Here is an 18,958-nt window from a genome sequence, read left to right as displayed (position 1 = left end):
TACAGCTAAGGTGAGAGCTGCCTCGGGCACAAGGAGGTAAGGGGCACATCTGGGAGATGTAGATCAGTCATGGTACACTGTACTATTGACACTCAGAAATGAATGGCAATAGTGCATTTGCAGACAGTGATTTGCTACATTTTTGCAAGGAAGAGTTTTTTTTTTTGGTTCTCAGCTAAGAGAAGTGCAGATTGGCAAGAATGGACCTTGTTTCACCTAAGAAATAAAGTATAGCCATTTCAGACCTTTTCTTTTTTTTTTGCCCCTCAAGACTTGAAGAGCATAGATCAGACAGGGAAAATGGACCCTTGCTCACCCTGAAGGAGTGCCCTATCAGGGGCAGAACATCATTTTTTTTTTGCTCTTCAGATTAAAGCTGAGGGGTACCAGATAAGGAGGATGTATATACACTTCAAGTGGTCAAAAGCTTCTTTAGCTGACAAACTGTAGGGGGCAGTACAGTGGTACAGCGGTTAGCATTGACTAAGAAACACAATGTCAAGAGGCTCTCCAGATTGATTCTCGCTGGGGTGCCTTCTGTGTGGAGTCTGCATGTCCTCCTTGCATTCACATGGGTTTCCTATGGGTGCTCTGGTTTCCTCCCACAATCTAAAGACATGCTTCTGGAGCATTTCTCCCCGGGCCTCCACTGAAAATGGGCTCTGTCCCAGTCGGAATTTCCTGGTAAACAAATGTTAAATTAGTAAATAAATGTAGGTAAACTGCAGTTTGTGAGAACGGCTGACTGAGTGACTGCTTGGTCAACAAAGGTAAGTTGCCTTTTGGTAAGGCTGGGAGTTTATGTGTAAGCTTTTGTGAATGCGTCTTGATCGAACTTGAAAGCATGAAACGGCAAAATACTGAAACGGCATATAAGCGAATTCTTTCCCTGGGAAAGAAATTGCTTGGCCGCCTTCATTATTTTGCCAGTTTCATCACTGTAGTGCAATCTTGGAGTTGGTATATTTTAGTAGGGGGAGGCACACACACATATATCGGGGTGTTGTGGGGGGTGAAGCCCCCCACTTTATGTAATGTTTTAAAGTTTTTTTTTTCTTTTTTGAAACAGCGATTTTTTTTTCCCCTGGGAAAAAAATCACTGTTCTAAGTGTTCGGGATTGTAAGCTTTCTCTTACATGGGGTTGATAAATCAGCGTTTGCTTTTTTAAGCGTTCACTGATTTAATATAGACTGTGTGTGTGTGTGTGTGTGTGTGTGTGTGTGTGTGTGTGTGTGTGTGTGTGTGTGTGTGTGTGTGTGTGTGTGTGTGTGTGTGTTAGAGGTAGAGTAAGCATCATGCAAATGGATCACTTTAGTGTATATGTGACTGTTTATAGGTTAGGGTTAGAGTAAGGGTTAAGTTAGAGTATAGATTTAATGATGTACAATTGTGTGTGGGTTAGGGTCAAAGATACCAGCTGGCATAGTGGTCAAGGTCTGCCTCCCATGCACAATGTACAGGCTTCAATCCTCTGCTCTGGCCAATGCCTGTATGGAGTTTGCATGTTCTCCCTCTGTCTCTGTGGGCTTCCTCCCACCTCCAGAAAACATGCTGAGTGTTTCCATCACAAATTCACCCAAAAGTGGAAGTGCAGGCAGCAGCCCAGACTCTAGATGTTGTCCTATGGGGGAAGAGTTGTACAGACCAACCACTTTGGGCATCAACTGTGGTGTGCAGTATCCTTAAGATAGAAGTACTTGGATCACAGACTGTGCACTATGGCAGTGCTAGCCATATGATGGTGTAAAGTATAGTGGTTAGTGATTCAGTCATGTTGACTAATGTTGCCAAATAGGAATGTGTATTTGCCACTGATAAGTGGGTTGAGGAACCGGCCTACTCCGACCTATGCCAGGAAAGTCTGAATGAGGAGGTGAAAGCTAGAATCAGATGGGCTGTGGCCAACTAGGACAGAGTATCAGGGGTAGTATATGACAGAATAATTCCTAAGATGATGAAAAGTAAGATGTACAAAACAGTGGGGTGAGCAGTACTACTGTATGGCAGGGAAACCTGGGCAGTAAAGGCAGAGCAGTTGAAGAAGCTAGAGGTGATGGAGATGAAGTGCCTGGGATGGGTGTTAGGTGCCACTGAATAAAACCTGTATAATATATAATGAATGTACCTGTATGTTACATTACATGGTGACAGAAGCCTCAAGTCCATCAACTATCACTTGATAAGCCTAACATTGAACATTGCTTGGAGCTATTCTTCCTGTACTATTATTAAGATTAATTAGCAAGCATAGCTATGGAAAACACACTAGGAAAACTTCTGCAAACACGTTCCTTTAGAATGGACAGGATTCACTATGTCTGACCTATATTCTCTGTAGCCCTAGAGTAACTAGTTTATATTATTATTATTATTATTATTATTATTATTATTATTATTATTATTATTATTATTATTATTATTTGGCTGGCCAAACTAAGGTTCCCAGTCAGTTTATGGCCAAGATAATTAGTAAAAGCTATGTCCATAGTCTGGAAAAAGAAGGATCATTGTTGGAGATGATGTGGGAAGACGTACTAGTTTCTGACCACAACACTATAAGTAGGTATATCCACAGCCCTGGAGTAGCTATAGTAATTGCTGAGCTGAATATGCTGAGGTTCAGTTTCTGTCCTCAGGAATCAGTAAGTAGGTAAAGCCATAGCTCTGGAGCAGTTAAGGTCATTGTTGACTAAGATGTGGGTGGAGGATACCTAATTTTTGACTAGAGTATTTATTAACTGTGGATTTCCACAGACCTGAAGTAATTAATGTTACGGAGGATGAATGTGGGAGGATTTCAATTTTTAGCTCCGTTGGTATGTAAGCTGCTTATCCATAGCCTCTGAAGTTGCTAGGTTTATTGTTAACAGGGGCATGTATTGGTGAGGGTCCTAATTTCTAAATTAGGATCTCATTAAGTAGGTCTATCTCTGAAGTAAGTAAGGTTTTTATTTGCTTGAATGTTGGTCCCAGTTTCTGGAGTAGGTGTGCATTAAACAGGTATAGTTCTAGCCCGGCACTTTACTAGGGCCATTTCTCAGCATGGTGTCTATGTTGTATATTGGAGGTATAGCTCCCATTTCCTGACTTTAGAAAACTATAAGTTGGTATGTCAAAGCCCTGCAATGCCTAGAGTCATTCTTGACAAGGACATAGATGACAGGCCACAATTTCTGACATAAGGATTCAGTAACTAGGTAAATCTATAGTCTTAGAGTAGATAGGTTCATTGCTGACTAAGAGATAAAGGAGGCAGGTCCTAGTCTCTGATTTAGGTACCCAGTATATCAATTATCCATACATCTAATTATGTGTATCTGTGAGGGGTGTCAGTATTTGACCCAGAGACTTTGTAATTAAGTAGAACCTTAGCCATTGGGTAGCTCTGAAAGTTTCACTTTCTGAGCCAGGACCCATTAAGTATTTATCTTTCTAGTACTTGAGGAGTTGAGTTCATTGCTGACCAGTAGTTAGGACCGACGTTCCTGTTTTTGACTTGGGGAACTCATCAAGTAGGTGCACACATAATGCTGGAGTACCTAAGGTCATTTCTGACAAAGTTTTGCTGACATGAACCTTGGCTTAGAGACTATCATGTGAGTTTTATTTGTCTAAAAACAGAGGTATGACAGCTAGATTACATTTGCTGTAGTCCACTGCTGCTAGAAAATTCTTAATACTGCTGTAGAAAATGATGCAGAGTAAAAAGGACATAAAACCTGAATTCATCTTTTTTCTCACTTTCTAGGCTGATTTGATAAGAGATGACATTAACGGTGCAATTTCAGACCATAAAAGTGGAAAAAACGTCAAAAGGCCAGAGGCCCTAAGGTAACTGACAATGTACATACTATTTAGAGTATTCAAGAAAGAAAATTAGTTTTTTTTTTCACCAGAAAAAAGGATGAAAAGTTTGTACATTTCTTTAGCTTCATATATTGCCTAGAAGTTTCATTTGATAATGATTCATTAAATGAAGTAATGATGGTGATACACTTTAGTGACATGATTTATATTTGCTTTATTAAACCAATGACAGCACTTCAGCATTGCAGCTTTCCTCCACCCACCCTTGCCACATTGTCATTTTAGTAGTAGATTTAACCTGGGTTCTTATCGTGGAGTTAGTAACAAAATTATCCAACTTTGCACCTACATTTCTGCAGCAGTGTAGCAGTGCAACTTGCTGCTTCAGTAATAAAGTAGCATATTTCTTCCTTTTTTAGTAATCTAGTTTCAATTTTTGGAGTGACAGAAGCATGTATTTTTAAGCAATGATAAAGGCAGCTCACAAATGAGCAAATCCAGTGCATCGTGTGACCTTGCAGATGCTGTCCTATACTGCACTCCCTTTTTAGAAGTGTGTTCTTGCTGATGGCACCCATAGTCATTGGTTCATTTCCTTGGTGGTACCCAGTTTTTTTTATGTAACACAGGAGTGCATCCACTGTGGGAGATTCTCCATAATGCACTGTGTCATATCTATATCAGTACAAAAATTGTCATTCTCCCCAGCCATTGCTAGAGGTGGTCTGTAGATGTCTGGGAAGGTCATCAGGTCAGCAACTGTTCTTCCTTCCCAGCCTTGTCATTCTCATTCTCTGACAGACTGACTAATGACCAGTGGTCTCAGGCTTTGCAGATACCTGTTTCAGCTACTTTGAATTACTGCCTCCATTAGGTGGATAGACCATAGTAAAAAACTGCCTAATGATGCCATCTGGAAAGAGTTCACCAGAATATACTATCTGAAATCAGACTTTCAGTGTTCTGTTTCTACTCAAAGAACCTGTTAAATGTAAACCCTTATGTACCTCATTGGATAGTAAATTAGTTCACAAATAGAACCTATGAAATTAGAGTGGGCAACTCTACCTCCTTCAAATGGATCTGTCACTTATGGGGAACCACAGGATTCAGTCCTCTGGCCACTCAGTGATCAAAGCTAATGTATGTGTGCAGAAGACTGTAAACTTGGTGCCATCATAAACTCACAGTGACACACTAACCCACGCACGTTCAAGCTTGCACGGCCCAACAGCAGAACAGGAACAAACAAGAGCCAGCAACAGGTTCCCAAAGGCTTTAATGAAGTAAAATAGTGTCAAAGACACAAACACTCTCCATAACCTCAAACTAGTTTCGGTGTAGTACCTTCTTCAGTGAGGATAACAGCCATAATAATTGCATAAGACATGCTCCTTATATATACATAAATAATTAATCAACTAATAACCAAATGGTTACCAATTAGTTACAAAATCAGATTTAAAACATGCTTCACACTGAAACCTAACTAATAAGTAGGAATTCTTAAATGCACAAACAGTGCATGAATAATACAATTTAGACAAAAATATAAATGTGAATAACAATAATATAAAGCCCAGATGTGGTGTTAAATAACTAACAAATATATATATATTATTAATATATATGTGAAAATACATTACAAATGGTCATTCAAACCTGGAGAAAAAAGAGCTCCCAGGTGAATGATCCAGTATTTCTCTTTCATACTTAGGACACTCTGCCAACCAGTCTGGTTGGACCTATTGCCCTGTACTTTATCAATGGCACAAAATATAAATTTAGCAGATGGATGCTTAACAGTATGTTGATATAGTGCATTACTAATTTTGTGAGTCCGAATGTCACTACGATGTTCTCCAATTCTAGTTCGGAGGGACCTTGAGGTTTTACCCACATAAAAAGCTTGACACTGACATATGGCTAAATAAATCACCCAGCATGTTGAACAATTGGCATATATTACTATATTAAATATCTTACTAGTATTGGCACTAGAAAATTCCTTAGTTTTATTAATACTTAAACAGGAAGTGCAATGACCACACGGAAAGTCCCCAACAGCTCATCACCAGAAAGGGTAAGTTGTCTGTATGTTGCACCTCCACTGTCCTGATGTTTATAATGAGAGAATAACGTGCCCAAAGTTTTGCCCCTCCTGTAAGAAATAGAACATTCGTCAGTCAAAATGTGACGAAGATGTTCATTAGCCAAAAGTATATTCCAATTGTTATTCAACACATTTCTGATCAATTGATGATTTTTCCCAAATGTGGTAATAAATCTAATGGTATCACCTTTATCAGTATCCCTGCTCTGATATTTTAAAAGATCTGATCTAGACTGCTGATCTGTCCACAACCTGGCACTGGATATGTCCCTCATAGAATAACCTCTATCAAGAAATCTATAATTTAAATCCTGGATGGCATCTTCATGATCCTGAGGAGATGAATTAATACGTTTAAGACGCAGATATTGTGATTTGGGGATGTTGCGGATGGTGTGGCGTGGGTGCATACTGGAAGAATGAAGAAGAGTATTAAATTGTGGATACTTCCTATGTATTTTAGTGCTTAGGGTATTGTCCTCATTCCGATATACCGTGACATCCAAAAAGTCAATGGTACACTTATGGTATGTTATAGAGAATTCAATACCCCAAACATTGCTGTTCAAATGTTCCACAAATTCCATCAAATAGTCAACATCCGCACGCCACACCATCCAACAATCATCAAGATAACGTCTCCAAATATCCATCTCCTCTAAGTAAATGTTGTGCAAAGGATCATAAATAAGACATTCCTCCAGGTATGCCATAAAGAGGTCAGCATATATGGGGGCAAAGGAAGCCCCCATAGCTGTACCTCTAAGTTGCCAATAGCAGTCACCCTGGAAGAAAAAAACATTTTTATTCAAAACATGCTCTGACAAACATACCAGTAGCGTGTTAAATCCAGGTGGGTATAGATCAGATCTTTGAAGCCAATAATCTAACGCCTGTAGGCCAGCCCAATGAGGGATACTCGTATAAAGGGATTTCACGTCTAAAGTACACATTGTCCAATCTGGATCTAATTGTGTATCAACCACAATGTTGAGAAACTCCGTGGTGTCCTGTATACGAGCTCTGACCATAGGCAATAGTGGCTTAAGATATGATGTTAGAAAAACCGATATAGGTTCTGTAAGGGATCCATGACCCGGACACAATAGGTCTCCCAGGAGGAGCACTGAGAGACTTGTGAATTTTGGGTAACAGATAAAGAATCTGCTTTTGTGGATCATCTACTTGAAGGTGACTGGCAGTTTTGGATGAAATAATACCTTCTTGTACTGCTTGTTGGATAAATCGTCAATGTCATGTTTAAACTGGGGTGTGGGATCTATCCTCATATGCTTATAGCATTGGGCATCAGACAACTGTCTTAATCCTTCTTGTACATAATAGTCATTGTTTAGGACAACCACCGCACCCCCCTTATCCGCCTGAATGATGACAATATTATGATTTTGTCTCAATTCAAACAAAGCTTCCCTCTCTGAAGGTGTGATATTGTCCTGAGCTATATTAATATTAAAGTTAGGAAAATGTAGGTCCCTCAAAACAGCTTGTTGGAAAATCCCAACGTTTTTATTCATTGGAGGCTGGAATGTTGATTTTTTAAATGTAAAATCAGTGGATCTTTGAGTGACCTGATTACTCTGATCCTGAAAGAAAATTTTTAAATTCAACTTCCTACAAAATTCAATAACATCAACCGATACAGAATAATGATCTGAGAAAAAACTTGGGACAAAACCCAATCCTTTATTAAGAACACAATGTTGTTCCTTAGTCAGTATATGATCAGACAAATTTAAGACATTGTCAAAAGGTTGAACTATTTGTTCAGCAATGCCTGAACTAACCCCGTCATAGAGTCTGTATTTGTATCTGCTCCTATGCTTCCTCCCCCCTCGGGATTTCCCAACATGTTTAAAGGGAACTTAGATTGATTTTTCTTTTTTACAGGGGATCTGACACTGGTGCCTCCCTCGCTATCAGTGTAGGATGACTCCTCTCCTGAGGTACTGGTGTAACTGGAATCATGATGTTTTAAAATTGACCTAGGTCTTTTCTTTGATTTACCCACATTTACCATTGGTCCCGCGTCCCTGAATCTAACAGTCCTTTGAACCTGAAATGGCTGACCTCTCTCATAATCCTGAATATCCCTGGAAAATTTTTTAAGTTTACGATCCTTCACCATATTATCATAAGCCGTAAGTTCCTTGGACAACCGCTCAACACAACTAGAATATTTATTACTGTCCTTATTATGTTGGCATTCCATACTTAGATCTTGAACTTCCTTGAGCAAAATATCTACAGTTCTTTCATAATAATCCAATAAAATCTTAACAAATACCATTGAACCCTTCCTTAGGGCATCATCCCATTCCTCTGTGAGTCTCTGTTCAGATCTTCCCACAAGAGGACGTAACTTGATACGAAGGCCTCTGGGTGCTAAGCCTTTATGAAAATAGGCCTTAAACAACCTTAAATGCCAAATATTGGCTCTTAGCCCTCTGAGTCCTTTGTCCAATCTACGGAATGCCAAATCACAACCCCCATCAGTATTTGGGTTGTTTATATTTAGGTTGTTGCTTGGGGCTTCCACAAGGCCAAAAATGGCTATATCCTCCCTATCAGCACACAACCCTGATAATATATGGTCCAAATCCATATTAGAAAATATGTATTGATCGGTCATCCAAGGAAGTAACCCAATTGTAAGACCCAAAAAAAGACAAAATTCAAGGGACGCGGATACAATGAATAAATATAATCTACCTGGACCTAGTATATATCATGAACATACTGTTCCAAATGGAATGGAGTCATCCCCCGTACACTGAAATAGAAGATTAAACTATAGAACATGCCTTATATCATGCTCAAAAGATGTCCAATTGTGATTATGAAGTCCAAAAAAATTTTTGTGTAAACAATATAAGAAAAAATATATAAATTTGTCACTACCTAGAGTAGACAATGCATGTAATGCAATCATTAACATATGCCAAAACACATAAGTTCAAAGCGTAGAAAAAAGTTCTTTAAAAGAGCCCAAATCAAATGACTCCATAAAGATATTCCCATACCATAACTAAAATGGCCATAGAATAATAATAGTGCAAAAGGATGTGCTGAACCAAATGTTTTCAACTCAATAGGAGTCCATCACTAATAATAGCTGACATTAATAAAGTCCTATCCAGAAACAGTCATAATACTACAAAAATGAAAATGTCTATAAAATACTGGGCATGACCACAATAAATGTGATCAAATAACCAAATATACCCAAACTCATAGGGTTAAGCACACATATACCATAATAATGTATGATTACCCTATTATGTAGTCCTTGTATAACAATTGTACATAATTACCATAATTTACCAAGGCCCATATGATATAAAAGACATTTTCATTGTAAAAATTGTACATGTATCTGGCCTAAAGGACTTGTGATATACAAAACTCACACAATATTGTACCTAATAATCAACCAATCATATTAACATATTGTTATAATAATAAGTACAATTTGTATAGAACTATCACAAAAGCCCCCGGTGTCTTGAAAACAAGCCCCACAAAATTGGGCTGAAAAGTGATTATATATCAACCCCTATTACAAAAAATAAGGTCATAACATATAATACCGAATATCAATTACATATGAGAAGAATACATGTATTCTTAGAGCATATAAGCCCAAACATGACATTCACATATAACCTTTCTGACTCCAATAGGACATCCGACTGTATAATCACAGCCCAATTAACAAAATACCAATCTGGGATAGATCGAATAGAAATTCGTTAAATAGTATGACATCCAAAAGCAAACACCATCATAGCGACGGACTCTGCAAGTTCGTATTAGCAATACCCCAGCCTGAAAAAGGACATATAATGTTCCAAGCACACACAATATTATACCCATTCACAAAAAATATGCCATAAGCATATCGTAACAATCAATATAGATAATATGTGTGTCTCACCTAGACCCCAAACGTCTAGAAAGTGAAACCCTTCTTGGGAAATAAACTCGAAAAATAATTCGATACCTACCCCTATGGCCAGGAAATAAGGTCATAACATGCAATACTCAATTGCCATACACAATTGCAATAATATTGAAAAACATACATATATTATTACAACATGTTAAGCATAAACATAATGTTCACATGAATCATACTTGTGACACATCTGACAGTATAATCACAACCCAATGCACAAATTGTCCCAATCTGAAAGGAAAATCCAGTAGAAATATGTTAAATAATGCGCCATCAAAGATAAGGCGCCATCCTGGCGTAGGCCTCAACAAGTTCGTATCTGGAATGCCCACCGATGGAACCGTAGCAATCCTGAAAAACGTTGCTGCAAACAGTTATTGAATGTGTCCTCACAAAAATAAGAGCACGCCAAATTAAAGTCAAAAAATGTACATCTATTAGAAAACCGAGCCAACCATGCCTGCCGCAAACATTCCGTGATGCTACTTTGCCAGTCCCGTACAGTACTAGTCCCATAAACAATGGCGTGAAAAACAAAAACGCCTTAAAAAACGTAATGGTTCCCCACAATTATAATAAACTCATATACAATATATGAATTAAACCAGCCAACAAACTGTATGCTCCCATATGACAATTACGGAGCATAAGAAACGTGGCGGTTTGGTGGAAGCCAAACGCTTAAAAATATAAGAAAAAAGTCCAAACTGTAATAGAAAAAGTCACCACTCTTGAGCCTTCAAAAACCGAAGCATGAATAAATCCAAATGTACTTCATGTAAAGAGAAAGTCCAAATTCCAAAGGAGAGGAGTCATCTCAGCAACAGCCAGGGAGCCAACACCAACAGCGAGGAAAACACACAGTGACACACTAACCCACGCACGTTCAAGCTTGCACGGCCCAACAGCAGAACAGGAACAAACAAGAGCCAGCAACAGGTTCCCAAAGGCTTTAATGAAGTAAAATAGTGTCAAAGACACAAACACTCTCCATAACCTCAAACTAGTTTCGGTGTAGTACCTTCTTCAGTGAGGATAACAGCCATAATAATTGCATAAGACATGCTCCTTATATATACATAAATAATTAATCAACTAATAACCAAATGGTTACCAATTAGTTACAAAATCAGATTTAAAAACATGCTTCACACTGAAACCTAACTAATAAGTAGGAATTCTTAAATGCACAAACAGTGCATGAATAATACAATTTAGACAAAAATATAAATGTGAATAACAATAATATAAAGCCCAGATGTGGTGTTAAATAACTAACAAATATATATATATAAACAACCCAAATACTGATGGGGGTTGTGATTTGGCATTCCGTAGATTGGACAAAGGACTCAGAGGGCTAAGAGCCAATATTTGGCATTTAAGGTTGTTTAAGGCCTATTTTCATAAAGGCTTAGCACCCAGAGGCCTTCGTATCAAGTTACGTCCTCTTGTGGGAAGATCTGAACAGAGACTCACAGAGGAATGGGATGATGCCCTAAGGAAGGGTTCAATGGTATTTGTTAAGATTTTATTGGATTATTATGAAAGAACTGTAGATATTTTGCTCAAGGAAGTTCAAGATCTAAGTATGGAATGCCAAAAATATAAGGACAGTAATAAATATTCTAGTTGTGTTGAGCGGTTGTCCAAGGAACTTACGGCTTATGATAATATGGTGAAGGATCGTAAACTTAAAAAATTTTCCAGGGATATTCAGGATTATGAGAGAGGTCAGCCATTTCAGGTTCAAAGGACTGTTAGATTCAGGGACGCGGGACCAATGGTAAATGTGGGTAAATCAAAGAAAAGACCTAGGTCAATTTTAAAACATCATGATTCCAGTTACACCAGTACCTCAGGAGAGGAGTCATCCTACACTGATAGCGAGGGAGGCACCAGTGTCAGATCCCCTGTAAAAAAGAAAAATCAATCTAAGTTCCCTTTAAACATGTTGGGAAATCCCGAGGGGGGAGGAAGCATAGGAGCAGATACAAATACAGACTCTATGACGGGGTTAGTTCAGGCATTGCTGAACAAATAGTTCAACCTTTTGACAATGTCTTAAATTTGTCTGATCATATACTGACTAAGGAACAACATTGTGTTCTTAATAAAGGATTGGGTTTTGTCCCAAGTTTTTTCTCAGATCATTATTCTGTATCGGTTGATGTTATTGAATTTTGTAGGAAGTTGAATTTAAAAATTTTCTTTCAGGATCAGAGTAATCAGGTCACTCAAAGATCCACTGATTTTACATTTAAAAAATCAACATTCCAGCCTCCAATGAATAAAAACGTTGGGATTTTCCAACAAGCTGTTTTGAGGGACCTACATTTTCCTAACTTTAATATTAATATAGCTCAGGACAATATCACACCTTCAGAGAGGGAAGCTTTGTTTGAATTGAGACAAAATCATAATATTGTCATCATTCAGGCGGATAAGGGGGGTGCGGTGGTTGTCCTAAACAATGACTATTATGTACAAGAAGGATTAAGACAGTTGTCTGATGCCCAATGCTATAAGCATATGAGGATAGATCCCACACCCCAGTTTAAACATGACATTGACGTATTTATCCAACAAGCAGTACAAGAAGGTATTATTTCATCCAAAACTGCCAGTCACCTTCAAGTAGATGATCCACAAAAGCAGATTCTTTATCTGTTACCCAAAATTCACAAGTCTCTCAGTGCTCCTCCTGGGAGACCTATTGTGTCCGGTCATGGATCCCTTACAGAACCTATATCGGTTTTTCTAACATCATATCTTAAGCCACTATTGCCTATGGTCAGAGCTCGTATACAGGACACCACGGAGTTTCTCAACATTGTGGTTGATACACAATTAGATCCAGATTGGACAATGTGTACTTTAGACGTGAAATCCCTTTATACGAGTATCCCTCATTGGGCTGGCCTACAGGCGTTAGATTATTGGCTTCAAAGATCTGATCTATACCCACCTGGATTTAACACGCTACTGGTATGTTTGTCAGAGCATGTTTTGAATAAAAATGTTTTTTTCTTCCAGGGTGACTGCTATTGGCAACTTAGAGGTACAGCTATGGGGGCTTCCTTTGCCCCATATATGCTGACCTCTTTATGGCATACCTGGAGGAATGTCTTATTTATGATCCTTTGCACAACATTTACTTAGAGGAGATGGATATTTGGAGACGTTATCTTGATGATTGTTGGATGGTGTGGCGTGCGGATGTTGACTATTTGATGGAATTTGTGGAACATTTGAACAGCAATGTTTGGGGTATTGAATTCTCTATAACATACCATAAGTGTACCATTGACTTTTTGGATGTCACGGTATATCGGAATGAGGACAATACCCTAAGCACTAAAATACATAGGAAGTATCCACAATTTAATACTCTTCTTCATTCTTCCAGTATGCACCCACGCCACACCATCCGCAACATCCCCAAATCACAATATCTGCGTCTTAAACATATTAATTCATCTCCTCAGGATCATGAAGATGCCATCCAGGATTTAAATTATAGATTTCTTGATAGAGGTTATTCTATGAGGGACATATCCAGTGCCAGGTTGTGGACAGATCAGCAGTCTAGATCAGATCTTTTAAAATATCAGAGCAGGGATACTGATAAAGGTGATACCATTAGATTTATTACCACATTTGGGAAAAATCATCAATTGATCAGAAATGTGTTGAATAACAATTGGAATATACTTTTGGCTAATGAACATCTTCATCACATTTTGACTGACGAATGTTCTATTTCTTACAGGAGGGGCAAAACTTTGGGCACGTTATTCTCTCATTATAAACATCAGGACAGTGGAGGTGCAACATACAGACAACTTACCCTTTCTGGTGATGAGCTGTTGGGGACTTTCCCGTGTGGTCATTGCACTTCCTGTTTAAGTATTAATAAAACTAAGGAATTTTCTAGTGCCAATACTAGTAAGATATTTGATATACGTATATTTGCCAATTGTTCAACATGCTGGGTGATTTATTTAGCCATATGTCAGTGTCAAGCTTTTTATGTGGGTAAAACCTCAAGGTCCCTCCGAACTAGAATTGGAGAACATCGTAGTGACATTCGGACTCACAAAATTAGTAATGCACTATATCAACATACTGTTAAGCATCCATCTGCTAAATTTATATTTTGTGCCATTGATAAAGTACAGGGCAATAGGTCCAACCAGACTGGTTGGCAGAGTGTCCTAAGTATGAAAGAGAAATACTGGATCATTCACCTGGGAGCTCTTTTTCTCCAGGTTTGAATGACCATTTGTAATGTATTTTCACATATATATTAATAATATATATATATTTGTTAGTTATTTAACACCACATCTGGGCTTTATATTATTGTTATTCACATTTATATTTTTGTCTAAATTGTATTATTCATGCACTGTTTGTGCATTTAAGAATTCCTACTTATTAGTTAGGTTTCAGTGTGAAGCATGTTTTTAAATCTGATTTTGTAACTAATTGGTAACCATTTGGTTATTAGTTGATTAATTATTTATGTATATATAAGGAGCATGTCTTATGCAATTATTATGGCTGTTATCCTCACTGAAGAAGGTACTACACCGAAACTAGTTTGAGGTTATGGAGAGTGTTTGTGTCTTTGACACTATTTTACTTCATTAAAGCCTTTGGGAACCTGTTGCTGGCTCTTGTTTGTTCCTGCCATCATAAACTCCCCAGATGACAGCATCATCTTCCAAGAGGGCCTTTCCCAAACAAATAACTAGTGTAAAAACCACAGACTAACTCTCAATGCCAAGAAATATATAATAGTATCCTTCAGCAAGAAGGACCATCCTTGTAAGTATCACATTGACAACACACTCCTGAATGTTGATCCCAGAGCCAGGGATCTGGGAATCTATGTTCGACAATGAACCGTCCTTCAATCATCACATATCCACTAATGTAAAGAAGTCTTTTTTCACCACACAGCTTATATCTAAAGGTATGACATCCAGGTCCAGAGATGTAATCATTGCACTGTACTCATCTCCCATTAGACCAATCACTGAATATAATGCCCCTTTTGATATATACCTCTCCAAATACTTGTCACAAGTGGAATGACTACAAGACTTTGTCACTAAAAATCAATGGCCTAAATCATAACAACTATACAGACCACTTTGACCCTCTTCTCTGTATTATACAGGCTACTAAAACGTTACCTATGCCTCACTTGTAGGGCCTCAACAGACCCTATCCTTTCAGGCCTATTACACATTTGCAAGGCCAGTATAACGTTAGCACCTGATTAGGGGATCTTAGTCTCTTTTGCAATATAAACAGGATAGTTATTACTCTATCAGCGAGTATACCACTCCTATGGACTCCTCATAAAGCAAATTGCTTATTTTACTCTATTCAAACAAAATTTGGATGACTGGATGGGAAACCATAAATTTGTCGCTGGCTTGGCACCTATGTCCATTAAGAAAGGGGTAACAAGTAATGTTTCAGCTCATCATTGCTCTGGTCTTGATGTGTTATTCATATACAAAATATAAGGGCTAAAAAACTACCTTGGGAATGAAAGGCTATGTATCTAATGATCCTCACAGATCAACAGCCTGGTAATTGCCTATGACCTTATGAAACTATAAACTTATGTAAAGCAATAACAAAAGCAGAATGTCAGATATATCATTGCAGTTCTTGTGGGTAAATGGGTCAGCCTTAATCTTACCTCTGTAGCACTCCTTAAAGTTGTTAATTCTCAGTTTGTTGTTGTTCACATCTTACAAAATGTACATCAGCCAGATATTGATTGATCACAGAGCTGACAAACATAGGCAATCAAGTCTTGGTACTTTTTATTACTGGGTGTATTTTTATTAAGTCCCACATTTTGCAAAAGTAATTGAGTTACTCTTGTTTACAAGATTTAGGCTAACTATGTGGACAAAAAGCAAACTGAGCTTTTTAATGGAAGGAAAAGCAGAAGTCTAACTCGGACCATTTTTTTCAAAGCACATTTGTGCCGAAAACATTTAATCATCTGTGAATGTAAATCTCTACACTCGAAAAATACCTATTCAATAGATGCCCGTGGTCCATAAAACTCTGTATCAAACATTTATTCTTAATGTATGTACATATGCAAGGAGATTCCCTCTGGCATGTTGGGGGACTATGCCTCAGTATCCCCAGCTACAGATAATGATGCTGTAGTTGCACTAACCATCACACTGATGCTAGATTAACAATGCCATTTTACAGGCCACTTTGTAATCCTACTACCCAAATCTTAGGCAAGCACATGGAAAACTCCTGCAGCTGGCATGGTGCTCCACACCGGCCTGCAGCTAACTGTAGATTACAGCTTATCGATTAAGTGTCCTTCTGACATTCAAACCATGCTCATTTGTTCTGTCACTAGTCTCAGTTAGAAGAATTGTAGCTTCTAACTTCAGTGGCCTGACTTTCAGTACCATATTGTGTGAAAGGACATAATTCCCTTAATATACCCCAGTTCAGTAAATGCTGGCCAGTGAAGCATAACTCCATTAAATATGTCTTGTTAAAAGCTGCTGTTCCCCAGTGTACTGCTATCATATTACCTCTGTCGGTTGTCTTCTTAATATAGGCTGTGGTTGCAAATACCATTGTTTCATGAAGGTGGTAGTAAACAAGAAAGAAAGACAAGGTAAGAAGTCAAAGATGCAGATCACCACAGACTACCAAATATGAAAGAAACATTTATTTAAAAAAAGCAGTGGATGTTAGAAAAGTCCCCCAGGACTACATACACAATTAAAAAAGTATTAGATCAAAATATACTTGGAGTCAATGTTTGCCATAGCAATTCTACTACTTTTAATGCAGTTTTAGAAGATAGCAGGAGTCAGTGCTACATGAAAAGTATTTGTTGGTAACCAGGAGTTTCTTTCTGAGCAATTTATTGCATTTTTTTTTTGTTACTCTGAATTTGAAGTAATAACACTAAGAAGATGAATGCACTGAACGACTCACCTCGTCAGCCTTCCAAACCTGCTCCCAAAGCACCTTTCACCTACAACCCCTTTGGCAAGCCATTGGACAACAAAGAGGACCCTACAGGTAGGAATAGAGCTAAATGCCCTATCATGCAAATGAGAAAACTTATGTTGGAAGTAATGACAGATTACCTTTTGGCAATGTTATGCAAATATTTGTCATCCACTGGACAGATTTAAGGTAAATATGTGAAGACTGACAGCAAAGTTAAGAATGTCTTATACAGAAGTATTCACCAAGGTGATGGATTGTGTGTGTGTGTGTGTGTGTGTGTGTGTGTCTGTGTGTGTCTGTGTGTGTGTGTGTGTGTGTGTGTGTGTCTGTGTGTGTGTGTGTGTGTGTGTGTGTGTGTGTGTGTGTGTGTGTGTGTGTGTGTGTGTGTGAAAATTAAAGGGAAGCTTGAATTCAAATTCTGCAGCAAATATGGCTTTCCGTGCATCTAGCTTAATGGATGGGAATAGCGTGATGTCTTTTCAGCTTTTAGATTTTATGTTAGGGAGAACAGACAGCATAGACACTGATGTGTTATGACTCTCCATTATAGATGGCATCTGGCTACTGAACTGAGAGAAGGATTTAGTCCCTAAAATACTTTCCTTCTGGACCAAGATATAATTTTAGAAGAACTTGTATACTTGATGAATGGTGATTACAGCCCCCACTTGAAGTATGGGAACATTGCATCATCCCATGGAATAAAGCTTGGCTTGTCCCTTATCAGAGAATACCTCTTCTACAAATAGCATTACTGACAGATTTCTGGCAACTGTGTCATCTATAATCTCCCTTTTACTGCATTAAACGTTTCTACTGATGTGACTATGTTGTACCATTAGTAACCTTCATCTTTAAGAGACACAGACAATAGGGTTCAGTTACTGTTACTTAGTCTTCCCTGAGAAAAGAACTTAGTTCCTCCTATACCAGAAACAGTCTGTTTAAAATGAGCCTATCCAAAGCATCTTTCCTCTTGGATCCTCTCCTTTCACATAGCATTACTGTCTAGACTCGCAGCACCCCCCTCATTGAGCAATTAATAGTTTTCAATCCCCACTCACCAGACAATCCATTCTTTGGGTAAAAATTCTTTAAAGAGGACTGCTTTTAGCATAATCCTCACCATTTCTTTGAATAGGTAATGTCTGGCCCTCTTCCATGAAGAATAAAGGGTAAACCGCTGCAGGGTATTAGTATTTTATTTTGTTTGTCTGTACTCTAATACTAAGTGTCATAAAGTGAACTCTCCTTGTGATTAATTCAGCTTGGTTAAATTTTTGTTTTATTTTCTGTTACTTGTTGCTTCCATTAACCTAGAGTTATGTAGTATATTTCATTTCAACTAATATTTTTTTAATTTCTTAACTTCTGCTTTCAATGACAACCCAAAAGCAGAGTCAGGTTTGGAGACTTGACACTTTCTCATATTCCCAAAGCTTGCAGGTGCTACACAAAGAACATAGAAGCAGTTCTACAATATGAAGGTCATTAGCCACACTTCATCTTTACCCTGTGTGTTAAATGCCTGATATCCTCTGGTTGAGCAATTTCAAAACTGGCGGCATCTCCTTAGGTTAAAGATGCTAAAAGGAACCTCTTGTCTCTGGATTATGGTAAATATTAGGCAAATGTTCAAAGAGATACTGGGTGAAGAGATTGGAAGGTAGCCACCCCCCCCCCCAAAATGAAGTAAAGAAAACACAATCTCACAAATTACATGCAGCCTTATTAATAAAGCTAACTGTATAAAACAGACAGAGAGCCCTCCTTGAGTAAACAAAAACATTCTGGAAGTTGTCCAAATCCCTAAGAAATAACCTGCAATCTCAACATAATATCCTTCACCACCATATAAATAAATACATTACGTTACATAAGAAACCTGATGATGAAAGTTCCATACCCACAGTTCAATCTGCCACTCCTGTTCCTAACTATGCATGGCATACCTACCTTCTAGCTCAGGGAGCTCTCCATTAGTCAAGGGCAGGAAACTGTAGAACACTTTGATGCTTAGTCAGGGATGGCCTTA

At 38.2% G+C, this 18,958-nt stretch overlaps 1 protein-coding gene across 1 annotated transcript in view; it reads left to right on the top strand.

Moving 5' to 3' along the window:
* Positions 1–18,958, top strand: part of EPS8L1 (EPS8 like 1) — a 270,983-nt gene that overhangs the window by 151,650 nt on the left and 100,375 nt on the right. Inside the window, exons 5-6 of the mRNA XM_044059439.1 lie at positions 3,750–3,832; positions 16,868–16,992. Coding sequence (XP_043915374.1) covers positions 3,750–3,832; positions 16,868–16,992 — 208 coding nt within the window. The remainder of the gene's footprint in view (positions 1–3,749; positions 3,833–16,867; positions 16,993–18,958) is intronic.

The sequence above is a fragment of the Protopterus annectens genome, chromosome 17.part0 (assembly GCF_019279795.1).
Source record: "Protopterus annectens isolate FY-2018-M chromosome 17.part0, PAN1.0, whole genome shotgun sequence".
Lineage (NCBI taxonomy): Eukaryota > Metazoa > Chordata > Ceratodontiformes > Protopteridae > Protopterus > Protopterus annectens.
The sequence above is the reverse complement of the archived record's forward strand: the minus strand, read 5'-3'. Positions and strand labels throughout refer to the sequence as shown.